Below are 15561 nucleotides of genomic sequence, written 5' to 3'. Positions count from 1 at the left end.
CGATCATGCGATGTCTGGCAATGAGATATTGAAGGACAGGGTCCTCCAAGAGCGGACGAGCTTTTCGAATTCGAAACTCGATTCTAGCACGTTGTTTCTCAAGCAACGACGTAGTTACAGACGCTACAGTTCGGAGCTCTCTAGCGGCAGAGGGCTGCAAATATGTAGACATTAAGAATGAAGAAATAGAATGTTAACGAAATATTCATTTTATTTAAAAAACTCTTAAGATTTTTCTCATAAAAAATTCGGAATCATTACTTTTCAGTATGCCTTATTACAAATTAATTGTCGGTTTGGGAAGAGCGATCCTCTGGAAAACAGATTAATCGAGATAAAAATCATTATCGGATGCCTGAAGAATAGTGGCAATAATAATATAGAAAATAAAAATAATTTTAGTTTGTAATCACTTTCATGTAATACTAATGAAGACAGTTGCGAAGAATTACTTAGCGCTTTCTTTGTTCGTATTCCCCCAATGCAGCTACCAACAAGTGAGTCTTATCATCCACTTCTGATCTCATCCAAAGAAAAACAGCTTGAATGTCATGTTCCCGAACATATTAGACAGAAATAAGTTTACTGTAAACGTTCAATAGTACATTTTTAAAGTATTAAAATTAGGAAACGAGTGAGATAGGGCATTGGGGCAGTGGTTAAAAAAACAGTGGAGTCATACACTGATGAGCCAGAACATTATAACCACCTGCTTAATACCTTATTTGTCCATCTATGGAACGAAATACGTCACTGATTTTGCGTATCAGGGATCGGAAAGTTTGTCGGTAGGTTTGTGGAGATATGTCTACGCACAGGTCATATAATTAGCGTAAGTGACGGGTGGCTGATTTGCGTACGGGTTGATAGCGCCCGATAGCGACACAGATGGGTTCCACAGGACTTACATCAAGCGAATTTACTCGCCAAGACATCAACGTGAGCTCACTATAACGCTCCTCAAACCACTGTAGCACATTCTGGCTCTTAGACACGGACAGTTATACTGCTGAAAGACGCCGCCATCGGGGAAGAAATCAAGTACGAATGGATGCAGGTAATTCGCAGCTATCAGCATGTGTTCGATTACTACCACAGATCCCATGCAAGCGCAGGAGACTGTCTGCCATAGCATAATGCTACTCCCACCAGCCTGCTTCCGTGGCGTGGTGCACGATTCGAAACCCGTTCACTTCAATGACGGCGTTCGTGGAGACGACCATCGACCTAGTGTACCATAAATGTGATTCACCCGAAGATCCGACACGTTTCCTTTCATCGACTGATGGTCCCGTACCCAAGGCAATCGTAATTGGCGATGTCGTTGGGTCAACGTGTGAACACGTAAGGGTGGCCTGCTACTACCCCACTTTACAGAGTAGACAAGCCTCCGAAACCCACGTTGTGTGAATAGCCTTGGACATGCTACCACTTAGCGTCTAGTGGTAGTTTCACTGTCCTTCTATGTCTTTCCGTAGTTGCTCACGACACTAGTACGTGAACGTTTTCGAGGTACTCTGCGTAATAATAATCTGCCGTTTGCCAAAGTCTCTTATCTCAATGTACACTACTGGCCATTAAAATTGCTACACCACGAAGATGACGTGCTACAGATGCGAAATTTAACCGACAGGAAGAAGATGCTGTGATATGCAAATGATTAGCTTTTCAGAACATTCACACAAGATTGGCGCCGGTGGCGACACCTACAACGTGCTGACATGAGGCACGTTTGCAACCGATTTCTCAAACACAAACAGGAGTTGACCGGCGTTGCCTGGTAAAACGTTGTAGTGATGCCTCGTGTAAGGAGGAGAAATGCGTACCATCAAGTTTCCGATTTTGATAAAGGTCGGATTGTAGCCTATCGCGATTGCGGTTTATCGTATCGCGACATTTCTGCTCGCGTTGGTCGAGATCCAATGACTGTTTGCAGAATATGGAATCAGTGGGTTCAGCAGGGTAATACGGAACGCTGTACTGGATCCCAACGCCCTCGGATCACTAGCAGTCGAGATGACAGGCATCTTATCCGCATGGCTGTAACGGATCGTGCAGCCACGTCTCGATCCCTGAGTCAACAGGTGAGGACGTTTTCAAGACAACAACCATCTGCACGAACAGTTTGACGACGTTTGCAGCAGCATGGACTATCAGCTCGGAGACCATGGCTGCGGTTACCCTTGACGCTGCATCACAGACAGGAGCCCCTGCAGGTGTACTCAACGACGAACCTGGGTGCACGAATAGCAAAACGTAATTTTTTCGGATGAATCCAGGTTCTGTTTACAGTATCATGATGGTCGCATCCGTGCTTGGCGACATCGTTGTGAACGCACATTGGAAGCGTGTATTCGTCATCGCCATACTGGCGTATCACTCGGCGTGATGGTATGGGGTGCCATTGGTTACACGTCTCGGTCACCTCTTGCTCGCATTGACGGCAATTTGAACAGTGGACGTTACATTTCAGATGTGTTACGACCCGTGCCTCTACCCTTCATTCGATCCCTGCGAAACCCTACATTTCAGTAGGATAATGTACGACCGCATGTTGCAGGTCCTGTATGGGCCTTTCTGGATACAGAAAATGTTCGACTGCTGCCCTGGCCAGCACATTCTCCAGATTTCTCACCAACTGAAAACGCCTGGTCAATGGTGGCCGAGCAACTGGCTCCTCGCAATACACCAGTCACTACTCTTGATGAACTGTGGTATCGTGTTGAAGCTGCGTGGGCAGCTGTACTTGCACACGCCATTCAAGCACTGTTTCACTCAATGCCCAGGCGTATGAAGGCCGTTATTACGGCCAGAGGTGGTTGTTCTGGCTACTGATTTCTCAGGATGTATGCACCCAAATTGTGTGAAAATGTAATCACATGCCAGTTCTAGTACAATATATTTGTCCAATGAATCCCCTTTTATCATCAGCATTTCTTCTTGGCGTAGCAATTTTAATGGCCAGTAGTCTATTTCCCCATTTGCCGCCCAAGTCCTCGCTAGAGTGATACCCCGGCCGTGTCTGCTCCGCTTACACACTTTTGTTACGCGTCACGTGCCCGCAACGCCACCAGGCGCTATCCAGCGCCACGATGGGCAATGGTCATAATGCGTTGGCTCATTAGGCGACTAGCCGTGCCGTCTAACGCACTGTTCCTGAGCGAGAAGGCGTGGCGGTCCCCAGCTCGAATCCGCCCGGCGGATTAGTGTCGAGGTCCGGTGTGCCGGCCAGTCTGTAGATGGTTTTTAATGCTGTTTTCCATCTACCTCGGCGAATGTGGCCTGGTTCCCCTTATTCCGCCTCTGTTACACTAAGTCGGCGATTGCTATATTGGGATTACACACGTCTGGAATGAGACGTTCCTGGGGGTGGGGGGGTGGGGGTGCACTGGCGGCTGAACCCGCTGGGCTCGATGTGGAGCGGCGGTAGGTGAGTGGACTGCTGTAGCCTATTGTGTACCATTGAGGGCTACGTCGTTTCTAAGTCCCCAGTTCAATACATACAGAAATACGTACGTACATTCACAAGAAGCAAGAATCAAATCCTTATCTATCTGAATTAAGGTTTTTCGCTGTTTCCATAATCACCCTAAGTGAACGCCAAGATCATTTCTCTGAAGAGACCACGACGACTGAGGTTCCTCACCCTTACATATTCAGATGAACGAGTACTCTCTAGTGACTCCAAATCCATCAGGAAGATAAATTTCAACCTCCCTGTCTTTCTTTGATATTAGGAAGTTTATTAGGGGCTACATGTAGACTGCTGCAGTAGGCATTAAGAAAATGGCTGTCCTCAACTGATTTTCATTGTGGCAGCACATAAACAACGTACGTTATAGGCGATTTTTCTGTAACCAAACAGCTAATTACTTTAGCTGTTGGCTATTTTAGAGGCAGCTGATTGCAATCACGATCAGGTTTATGTTCATTATTTAAAAATAACATTTGTTTTTGTTGTGGTTTTCAGTCCAGACAATGGTTTGATGCAGCTCTCCATGCTACTCTATCCTGTGCAAGCTTCTTCATCTCCCAGTACCTACTGCAACCTACATCCTTCTGAATCTATTTAGTGTATTCATCTCTTGGTCTCTCTCTACGATTTTTACCCTCCACACTGCCCTCCAATTCTAAATTGGTGATCCTTTGATGCCTCAGAACATATCCTACCAACCGGTCCCTTCTTCTAGTCAAGCTGTGCCACAAATTTCTCTTCTCTCCAATTCTATTCAGTACCTCCTCATTAGTTATGTGATCTACCCATCTAATCTTCAACATTCTTCTGTACACCACATTTCGAAAGCTTCTATTCTCTTCTTGTCTAAACTATTTATCGTCCACGTTTCACTTCCATACATGGCTACACTCCATACAAATACTATCAGAAAAGACTTCCTCACACTTAACTCCATACTCGATCTTAACAAAGTTCTCTTCTTCACAAACGCTTTCCTTGCCATACCCAGTCTACATTTTATATCCTCTCTACTTCGACCATCTTCAGTTATTTTGCTCCCCAAATAGCAAAACTCCTTTACTACTTTAAGCGTCTCATTTCCTAATCTAATTCGCGCGGCATTACCCGATTTAATTCGACTTCATTTCATTACCCTCGTTTTGCTTTTGTTGATGTTCATCTTATATCCTCCTTTCAAGACACTTTCCATTCTGTTCAACTGCTCTTCCAGGTCCTTTGTGGTCTCTGACAGAACTACAATGTCATCGGCGAACCTCAAAGTTTTTATTTCCTCTCCATGGATTTTAATTCCTACTCCGAATTTTTCTTTTGTTTCCTTCACTGCTTGCTGAATATACAGATTGAATAACATCGGGGAGAGGCTACAACCCTGTCTCACTCCCTTCCCAACCACAGCTTCTCTTTCATGCCCCTCGACTCTTATAACTGCCATCTGGTTTCTGTACAAATTGTAAATAGCCTTTCGCTCCCTGTATTTTACTCCTGCCACCTTCAGTATTTGAAAGAGAGTACTCCAGTCAACTTTGTCAAAAGCTTTCTCTAAGTCTACAATTGCTAGAAATGTAGGTTTGCCTTTGCTTAATCTATTTTCTAAGACAAGTCGTAGGGTCACGTGTTCCAACATTTCTACGGAATCCAAACTGATCTTCCCCGAGGTCGGCTTCTACCAGGTTTTCCATTCGCCTGTATTTTGCAGCTGTGGCTTATTAAAGTGATAGTTCTATAATTTTCACATCTGTAAACACCTGCTTTCTTTGGGATCGGAATTATTATATTCCTTCTTGGAGTCTGAGGGTATTTCGCCCGTCTCATACATCTTGCTCACCAGATGGTAGAGTTTTGTTAGGCCTGGCACTCCCAAGCCTGTCGGTAGTTCTAATGGAATGTTGTCTACTCCCAGGGCCTTGTTTCGACTTAGGTCTTTCAGTGCTCTGTCAAACTCTTCACGCAGTATCATATCTACTATTCCATCTTCATCTACATTCTCTTCCATTTCTATAATATTGTCCTCAAGAATATCGCCCCTGTATAGACTATATACTCCTTCCACCTTTCTGCTTTCCCTTCTCTGCTTAGAGCTGGGAATCCATCTCAGCTCTTGATATTCATGCAAGTGGTTCTCTCTTCTCCAAAGGTCTCTTTAATTTTCCTTTAGGCAGCATCTATCTTACCCCTAGTGTGCTTAGCCATTTTGCACCTCCTGTTGATCTCATTTTTGAGACGTTTGTATTCCTTTTTGCCTGCTTCATTTACTGCATTTTTATATTTTCTCCTCTCATCAATTAAATTCAATATCTCTTCTGTTACCCAAGGGCCGGTCGGAGTGGCCGAGCGGTTCTAGGCGGTACAGTCTGGAACCGCGCGACCACTAAGGTCGCAGGATCGAATCCTGTCTCGGGCATGGATGTGTGTGATGTCTTTAGGTCAGTTAGCTTTAAGTAGTTCTAAGTTCTAGGGGACTGATGACCTCAAAAGTTAAGTCCCATAGTGCTCAGAGCCATTTGAACTATTTTTTTGCCGAAGGATTTCTATTAGCCCTCGTCTTTTTACCCGCTTGATCCCCTGCTACTTTCACTATTTCATCTCTCAAAGCTACCCATTCTTCTCCTACTCTATTTCTTTGCCCCATTCTTATCAATCGTTCCCTAATGCTCTCCCTGAAGCTCTCTACAACTTCTGGTTTTTCAGTTTATCCAGGTCTCATCTCCTCAAATTCCTACGTTTTTGCAGTTTCTTCAGTTTTAATCTACAGTTCATAACCAACAGATCGTGGTCCGAGTCCACATCTGCCACTGGAAATGTCTTACAATTTAAAACCTGATTCCTGAATCTGTGTCTTACCATTATACAATCTATCTGACACCTTCTAGCATCTCCAGGCCTCTTCCATGTATACAATCTTCTTTTATGATTCTTGAACCAAGTGTTAGCTAAGATTTGTTATGCTCTGTGCAAAATTCTACCAGGTGGCTCCCACTTTCATTCCTTACTCCCATTCCATATTCACCTACTACGTTTCCTTCCTTCCTTTTCCTACTATCGAGTTCCAGTCACCAATGACTATTAAATTTTCGTCTCCCTTCACTATCAGAATGATTTCTTTTATCTCATCATACACTTCATCAATCTCTTCGTCATCTGCGGAGGTAGTTGGCATATGAACTTGTACTACTGTTGTAGGCGTGGGCTTCGCATCTATCTTGGCCACAATAATGTGTTCACTATGCTGTTTGTAGTAGCTTACTCGCATTCCTATTTCCCTATTCATTATTAAACCTACTCCTGCATTACCCCTATTTTATTTTGAATTTATAACCCTGTATTCACCCGACCAGAGGTCTTTTTCCTCCTGCCACCGAACTACACTAATTCCCACTATATCTAACTTTAACCTATCCATTTCCCTTTTTAAATTTTCTAACCTACCTGCCCGATTAAGGGATCTGACATTCCACGCTCCGATCCGTAGAACGCCAGTTTTCTTTCTCCTGATAACGACGTCCTCTTGAGTAGTCCCCGCCCGGAGATCCGAATAGGGGATTAATTTACCTCTGTAATATTTTACCCAAGAGGACACCATCACATTTAACCATACAGTAAAGCTGCATACCCTCGGGAAAAATTACAGGTGTAGTTTGCCCTTACTTTCAGCGGTTTGCAGTACCAGCAGAGGAAGGCCGTTTTGGTTAGTGTTACAAGGCCAGATCAGTCAATCATCCAGGCTGTTGCCCCTGCAACTACTGAAAAGGCTGCTGCCCCTCTTTAGGAACCACACGTTGTCTGGTCTCTCAACAGACACCCCTCCGTTGTGGTTGCATCTATGGTACGGCTGTCTGTATCGCTGAGGCATGCAAGCCTCCCCATCAACGGCAAGGCCCATGGTTCATGGGGGGAAGAAACATAGTAACATAATACATTGTTATTTCATTGCACATAATGGGAACGAAATGAAGCATTGAACTAAGAGTGGGCTAGTTGAGGGTGATTACTTTTACATCTGTACTCTGCAAGCCAATTTATGGTGTGTAGCAGAGGTTACTTCTGGTAGCACTATCTTATATATCTACATCTACATCTACATGGAAGCTCTGCAAATTACATTTGAGTGCTTGGCAGAGGGTTCATCGAACCACCTTCACAATTCTATTATTCCAATCTTATACAGCGCACGGAAAGAACGAACACCTACACCTTTCTGTACGAGCTCTGATTTCCCTTATTTTATCGTGGTGATCGTTTTCCCTATGTAGGTCGGTGTCAACAAGATATTTTCACATTCGGAGGAGAAAGTTGGTGATTGTAATTTCGTGAGAAGATTCCGTCGCAGCGAAAAACGCCTTTCTTTTAATGATGTCCAGCACAAATCCTATATCATTTCAGTGACACTCTCTCCCATATTTCGCGATAACACAAAGCGTGCTGCCCTTCTTTGAACTTTTTCGGGTAAGGATCCCACACAGCGCAACGGTATTCTGAAAGACGACGGACAAGCGTAGTGTTGGCAGTCTCCTTAGTAGGTCTGTTACGTTTTCTAAGCGTCCTGCCAATAAAACGCAGTCTTTGTTAGCCTTCCTCACAACATTTTCTATGTCTTCCTTCCAGTTTAAGTTGTTCTTAATTGTAATACCTAGGTATTTAGTTGAATTTACGGCTTTTAGATTAGACTGATTTATCATGTAACCGAAGTTTAACGAATTCTTTTAGCACTCATATGGATGACCTCACACTTTTCGTTATTTAGGGTCAACTGCCAATTTTCGCACCATTCAGATACCTTTTTTAATTTGTTTTACAATTTGTTTTGATATTCTAATGACTAATTAGTCGATAAACGACAGCTTCATCTGCAAACAACCTAAGACGGCTGCTGAGATTGTCTCCCAAATCGTTTATATAGATACAGAACAGTAAAGGACCTATAACACTACCCTGGGGAATGCCAGAAGTCACTTCTGTTTTACTCGATGACATTCCGTCAATTACTACGAACTGTGTGACCTCTCTGACAGGAAGTCACAAATGCAGTCACATAACTGAGACAATATTCCATAAGCACGCAAATTCACTAGAAGCCGCTTGTGTGGAACAGTGTCAAAAGCCTTCTGGAAATCCAGAAAAACGGAATCGATCTGAAATCCCTTGTCAATAGCACTCTACACTTCATGCGAATAAAGAGCTAGTTGTGTTTCGCAAGAAAGACGTTTTCTAAACCCAGGTTGACTGCGTTTCAATACACCGTTTTCTTCGAGGTAATTCATAATGTTCGAACACAGTAAATGTTCCAAAATCCTGCTGCATATCTACGTTAACGATATGGGTCTGTAATTTAGCGGATTACTCCTACTACCTTTCTTGAATATTGGTGTGACCTGTGCAAGTTTCCAGCCTTTGGGTGCGGATCTTTCGTCGAGCGAACGGTTGTATATGATTGCCAAGTAGGGAACTAATGCATCAGCATACTCTGAAAGGAACCTAATAGGTATACAGTCTGGGCCGGAAGACTTGCTTTTATTTAGTGATTTAAGTTGCTTCACTACTCCGAGGATACTTACTTCTACGTTACTCATGTTGGCAGCTGATCTCGATTCGAATTCTGGAATATTTACTTCGTTTTCTTTTGTGAAGTCATTTCGGAAGGCTGGTTTTAGTAACTCTGCTTTGGCCGCACTGTCTCGATTGCTATCGCGCAGAGAAGACATTGATTATTGCTTGCCTCTAACATATTTCACATACGACCAGTTTCTTTTTTGATTGTCTGCAAGGTTTCGAGACAAAGTTTCGTTGTGGAAACTGTTATAAGCATTTCGCTTTGAAATCCGCGCTAAATTTCGAGCTTCTGTAAAAGATCGCAAATATTGTGGGTTTAGCGTTGTTTGAATTTGGCATATTTGTTTCGTTGATTCTGCAACAGTGTTCTGACCCGTTTTGTGTAGCAAGGAGGTTCAGTTCCGTCGTTTGTTAATTTATTTTGTATAAATCTCTCCATTGCTGCCGATACCATTTCTCTGAATTTAAACCACATCTGGTCTACACTTATATTGTCAATTTGGAAGGAATGGAAATTGTCTCTCAGGAACGCGTCAAGAGAATTTTTTACTGCCTTTTTGAATAGGTATATTTTTCGTTTGTTTTTGGAGGATTTGGGGGTTACAATATTCAATGTCGCTACGACAAGCCTGTGTTCACGAATCCCTGTATCGGTTTTGATGCTCGTTATTAACTTAGGATTATATGTTACTAAGAGGTCAAGTGTGTTTTCACAACCGTTTACTATTCGCGTGGGCTCATGTACTAAATGCTTGAAATAATTTACACAGAATGCGTTTAGCACAATTTCGGATGATATTTTATGTGTACCTCCGGAATTAAACATGTATTTTCGCCAACATATCGAGGGTAAATTAAAGTCACCACCAACTATAATCGTATGAGTCGGGTACGTGTTTGAAATCAAATTCAAGTTTACTTTGAACCTTTCAGTAACTGTGTCATCTGAATTGGGAGGTCGGTTAAAGCATCCAATTATTATTTTATTCCGGTTGCCAACAATGACCCCTGCCCACACTAACTCACGGGAAGTATGTACTTCAATTTCGCGACAAGATAAACTACTTGTAACAGCAATAAACACGCCACCGTCAACCGTGTTTAGCCTATCCTTTCGGAACACCATTAGGTTCTTCGCAAAAATTTCGGCTGAGCTTATCTCCGGCTTTAGCCAGCTTTTAGTGCCTACAACGATTTGAGCATCAGTGCTTTCTATTAGTGCTTGGAGCTCTGGTACTTTACTAACACAGCTACGACAGTTTACAACTGTTATACCGATGGTTCCTGTATCTACGTTCTTCCTGTGGGCGGCCGGGGTGGCCGAGCGCTTCTAGGAGTCACAGTCTGGAACCGCGCGACCTCTACGGTCGCAGGTTCGAATCCTGCCTCGGGCATGGATGTGTGTGATGTCTTTAGGTTAATTAGGTTTAAGTAGTTTTAAGTTCTAGGGGACTGATGACCTCAGAAGTTAAGTCCCATAGTGCTCAGGGCCGTTTGAACCTTTTTTTTTTTTCTTCCTGTGTTCGGCCTGCACCCTTTGTGGCTGGAGCCTTTCTTGTGTTTTCCCGAGACCCTCTAACCTAAATAACCGCCCAGTCCGCGCCACACAGCCCCTGCTATCCGTGTAGCTCCTGCGTATAGTGGACACCTGACCTATTCAGCCGAAACCGAAACAACACGAAGTTTTTTGGACAACAGTATGTGATATAAACACAAGAGATCATGGAAGAAGGAAAGGGGTAGAGAGTAAATACTTAACTAGAAGACAACGTAGACGTGGCTGGAAAAATAGTGCAGTGCCAACAGTCCACAGGTAAGCGTGTTGTAGCCCAACATCTACACTCGTGGGCTAGGTGAAGTTGAACTGATATCCAGCCAACACGCATCTTAAGTATAGCCATGAGAATACATATTTTTATGTACTGCACAATAAATAATATAATAAATAATTAAATAGAGGAGAACGACGACTATGCTGCAAAAGGACGGCACACCTTCCCTCCATAGGTAGGCGAATCGTGGCATAGCATCTCAGAAGTCTCAGATCGAAGCGGCTCGCATCGCTGAAACAATTCTACTCCAGTCAATGAGATTCAAGGTCTAAGACGTATCTGGAGACGCCACGTACAGCGGTGGAATACCAACCTGACGCCTTACAGCTGGACAGCCAGCAGAGATAGTCTAGGGTGCCACTTATTTTCATAGCAGGGTTCCTTCGGTTGGCGTCTGCTGCTCCCTTACAGCACAGCGGTACGTCGACGATATTCTACGCTCCGTTTCGTCGACATCCATGGCAGGCCATCATAGGATTACATTTCGACATGATAATACCCGGCCGTATATGATGAGAGTTTCTACTGCTGATCTTCGTGCTTGGACAGCAAGGTCTCCGGATCTCTTTCCAATTGAGAACGTTTGGAGCATTATGGACAGGGCTCTCCAACCAGATCTGGATTTTGACCATCTAATGCGCCAATTGGACAGAATTTAGCACGACATCCCCCAGGATAACATCCAACGGCTCTATCTGTTAATTCGAAGTCGAGTAATGACTTATTTGAGGGACTAATGTGTTATTGACTTGCTCAATTTGTGTTATTTTTCTTGAACAAATCATCTGATTTTCAGAAATTGTAATCATTTGTTTGTCTGTACATGCACTTTACATCCATCGATTTCCGTCTTGTCTTATACACAGATACTGAAACGTCCCCTTTGGAAAATTGTGAATGACTGTGCTGGAAAAACGCTTACGTTATTTGATTTCCAAACAGCTGAGCAAAACTCAAAGTACTGAGACAGTTTTCTCTTTACTTATTCTGATCATCACTAAACTGACACACAATATTTTAGCGCAACGCAGTCTGACTTTCAATAATCCCTACAAAAGAATGGCCCTTACTAACAAGTACTTACAACTTTCATGAATCACTTACCTCACAAAAATCTTCGTGACTCGAACTACTGCAATACAGCGTGCGCCAATACTGCCAGCTAAATAAAAGTTTCTAACTACTGAAGGCACTAACTACTGATGGGCATAGTTAGCAAATGAAAGATTTTGATACAGAACAAACAACGTATTTACCTTAATAGCGTTCAAAAGTCATTTTATATATATATATATATATATATATATATATATATATATATATATATATATATATATATATATAAAATTTTGTGACATCCATCTTTACAAATTTCATTTTTCTGACAGACACACGTCCAGTTCGTCCACACATAGTAATCTCTCAAACCTCTGGCATCTCTCTCTCCACAGCCACCACTCCTGGCGGCTCACCTCCAACTCTACGCACTGTTCCCATCCAACTGCCCAACACTACGCAAGCGAATATTCCAACAATGAGTCCAACCAGCCACAGACTGCACACAGCACAGTCAGTGATTTTCATACAGAGCGCTACGTAAAAACCTAAACAGCCTACTTACAATACTCTTTACGTTCCAACCCCAGTGGTGCCCTGCACGGCGGGGTAGATAATCAAACTGACAAAAATAATTTTAAGATTAATGCAACAATATCCTTAGGTGACTTTCACACATTACCAGTCCACTAATCTGCCACACGGCGTAGCCGCGCGTTCTAGGGCGCCTTGTCACGGTTCGCGCAACTCCCCCCGTCGGAGTTTCGAGTTCTCCCTCGGCCATGGGTGGGTGTATTGTTCTTAGCGTAAGTTAGTTTAAGTTGGATTGAGTAGTGTGTAAGCCTAGGGACCGATGGCCTCAGCAGTTTGGCCCCACAGAACTTACCACAAATTTCCATTTCCACTAATCTTGTATTGTCTGTTGTATTGCGCTGCACAAGTGTTTTTAGAGAGCAGCTGTTCAGAGAGTTGGGTTAAATGGCCATGACCAGCTATTTAGTAACGTATCTTGGACTATGACATGCGCTGCTGCAATGTATGTGATTCCCTTACACGTTCACGCGCTGCAAGAAGTTCTTTGGGAGTATTCACTACATTTTATAAGGAAGGCGTCGATGTGGATGTAAAAGAAGAGCTTCGGCCTGTTATACTGTGATCGAGATGGAGTCGTAACACAAAAATAACGTCCACTACGCAAATGGCCAAATTATACTTCAAACAGCACCCAAGGATAGATAGTGTAGCACGAGTATATACCTTATAGTGCACCGGTGCTTCCTAACGTTAAAGTGACTCAAGGATACGAATCAGTACTGGCTCTTCCTCTAGGAAAGCCATAAGGGATGTCGAGGTAATAATTCGCTGACGGCTACTTTCAGTCTCTGGTGAAAGGCAGCTGCTCACTAACAGAGACGACGAATTGTTTACATCATACCACCCAGAAGACTTCCCACAACAACCCGTGAAGGTCTGTCAGCGAGTTACATACAACATACACGTACTTGCATTTTTCAGTTGATATGCTCAGTTCTGTTTAAAAGTGAAATCACATCACTTGTGAAGAAGGGGAACAAGCATTCGTGATATTTCTGGAAATGCAAACTATTCTAATTATTTTATTAGTAATTCTTTATTAGGCTTAACTGTATTTTAGGTAGAAAGTTCCAATCTCACTAATAAGCAGTGAAGATATTTACAAGTTTCAGCTTATCCTACGAACATTGTCAAACGCGTGTCAGGTACGAAATATAGGAAAAATTTTGTCACATACTTACACGTAAAGAATACACGTCTGACACAGTTACTTGTGTACTTCAGAAGCAGAAGGGTGTTACAACTACAGAGTGCCCCAAAAGCCCGTTGAAATTTGAAAATTCATTACTTCACGGAACAATGTAGGTAGAGAGGGAAAAATCGACACACAGGCTTGAAATGACGTGGGGTTTTATTAAAACCGAAAAAAGATTCACAAACTAACCACCAAATAGCGCTTCATACTATACAAAAGTAACAATTAACATAATAACTGATTTTTAGCAAAGACGATGTTCTTTGTAACAAATGATCAGCATGTCGGCCGTCATTCATCAATAACACCTGTAGTCGAGGAACAATGTTGTGAACAGCACTGTACAGCATATCAGTACGTATGGTGAGCAATTGCCCTCAGATGTTGTATTTTAGTGTCAGTAATGAGGTCGGACGATCGCAGTAGATTTACAACTTCGGGTAACCCCACAACCAATAACCACACGGATTGAGGAGGCCAAGCATGACGGACATGGTGGCTCAGAACGCGATCCTCACCAAACTACGTACACAAGACCTGTTTTTGAAGAGCTATTGATCGTTGACGAATTTAAGCCTTTGCTTCTATGACTGTCGAAGATTCGAAGATCGCTCCTTACATCATATCTTCCAGATAAACCGACAAATGGCTCCTAAGAATTTTAAAAAATACCGAATTTCCTAAAGATGATCATATAATTCCTTTGTTAGCGAAAATTGGAGCTACATATTTCAAGTAGGGCAATGAATACGGGTTCCGAAATGACTTAATGACAGCCTCGTCTAACTTCTTTGGATCGTTGAGCCCTTTTGCGTACTCTGCGCCGTTCTCCTCGGACGTGAGAACAAACCCACTCATGGTGCTGTAGAAGACAGCTGTGACCAGGCAGTGGTCCATGTCGCTCCTGAGCTCCTGCATGGTGTAGGCCTCTGCCTGCGGTCCCATGCCCAGACGCCGCAGCAGCCCCACCAGCGTGCTGTGGTACTCGCGCAGCAGGTCGTCCATGTGGTGCCGGTGGATGTCTTCGCTGGCGTTCGCGTACAGGAAGTACAGCAGGTCCGAGGCCGGGCTGGTCACTGATGAACACTGCAACGTCATCATGGTGTCAGTTATCAGGCAACGTCAGGTCTCCCAAGTAAAGAGTTCAAAAGTTATTTTTGTCTGATTGTTTTCCTGTTTGTCTTGGAACTAAATTTAAACTCAGGTTGTGGTGAATCACTAACGTCAAGTAGTCAAAAGTGATTTAAAACGAAGAGCTGAGGACTCCTACTGCAGATTGCATAGCCAGTGTACAGGTAAATAAGTAAAACTGGTGGTGGTTACACTCGAGTTTAAAGATGGATGTTGTTGTTGTTGTTGTGGTCTTCAGTCCTGAGACTCGTTTGATGCAGCTGTCCATGCTACTCTATCCTGTGCAAGCTTCTTCATCTCCCAGTACCTACTGCAACCTACATCCTTCTGAATCTGCTTAGTGTATTCATCTTTTAGTCTCCCTCTACGATTTTTACGCTCCACGCTGCCCTCCAATACCAAATTGGTGATCACTTGATGCCTCAGAACATGTCGTACCAACCGGTCCATTCTTCTTGTCATGTTGTGCCACAAACTTCTCTTCTCCCCAATCCTATTCAATACCTCCTCATCAGTTACGTGATCTACCCACCTTATCTTCAGCATTCTTCTGTAGCATCACATTTCGAAGGCTTCTATTCACTTCTTGTCCAAACTATTTATCGTCCATGTTTCACTTCCATACATGGCTACACTCCATACAAATACTTTCAGAAACAACTTCCTGACACTTAAATCTATACTCGATGTTAACAAATTTTTCTTCTTCAGAAACGCTTTCCTTGCTA

The 15561-nt window shown here is 43.1% G+C and overlaps 1 protein-coding gene across 1 annotated transcript in view; it reads right to left on the bottom strand.

The window, feature by feature from the left end:
• Nucleotides 1-13575: 13575 nt before the first annotated feature.
• Nucleotides 13576-15561, bottom strand: part of LOC126455576 (uncharacterized) — a 43364-nt gene continuing 41378 nt past the window's right edge. Inside the window, exon 3 of the mRNA XM_050091331.1 lies at nt 13576-14788. Coding sequence (XP_049947288.1) covers nt 14393-14788 — 396 coding nt within the window. The 3' untranslated portion in view covers nt 13576-14392. The remainder of the gene's footprint in view (nt 14789-15561) is intronic.

Source organism: Schistocerca serialis, chromosome 2, assembly GCF_023864345.2.
Source record: "Schistocerca serialis cubense isolate TAMUIC-IGC-003099 chromosome 2, iqSchSeri2.2, whole genome shotgun sequence".
In the NCBI taxonomy this organism is placed as follows: domain Eukaryota; kingdom Metazoa; phylum Arthropoda; class Insecta; order Orthoptera; family Acrididae; genus Schistocerca; species Schistocerca serialis.
The sequence above is the reverse complement of the archived record's forward strand: the minus strand, read 5'-3'. Positions and strand labels throughout refer to the sequence as shown.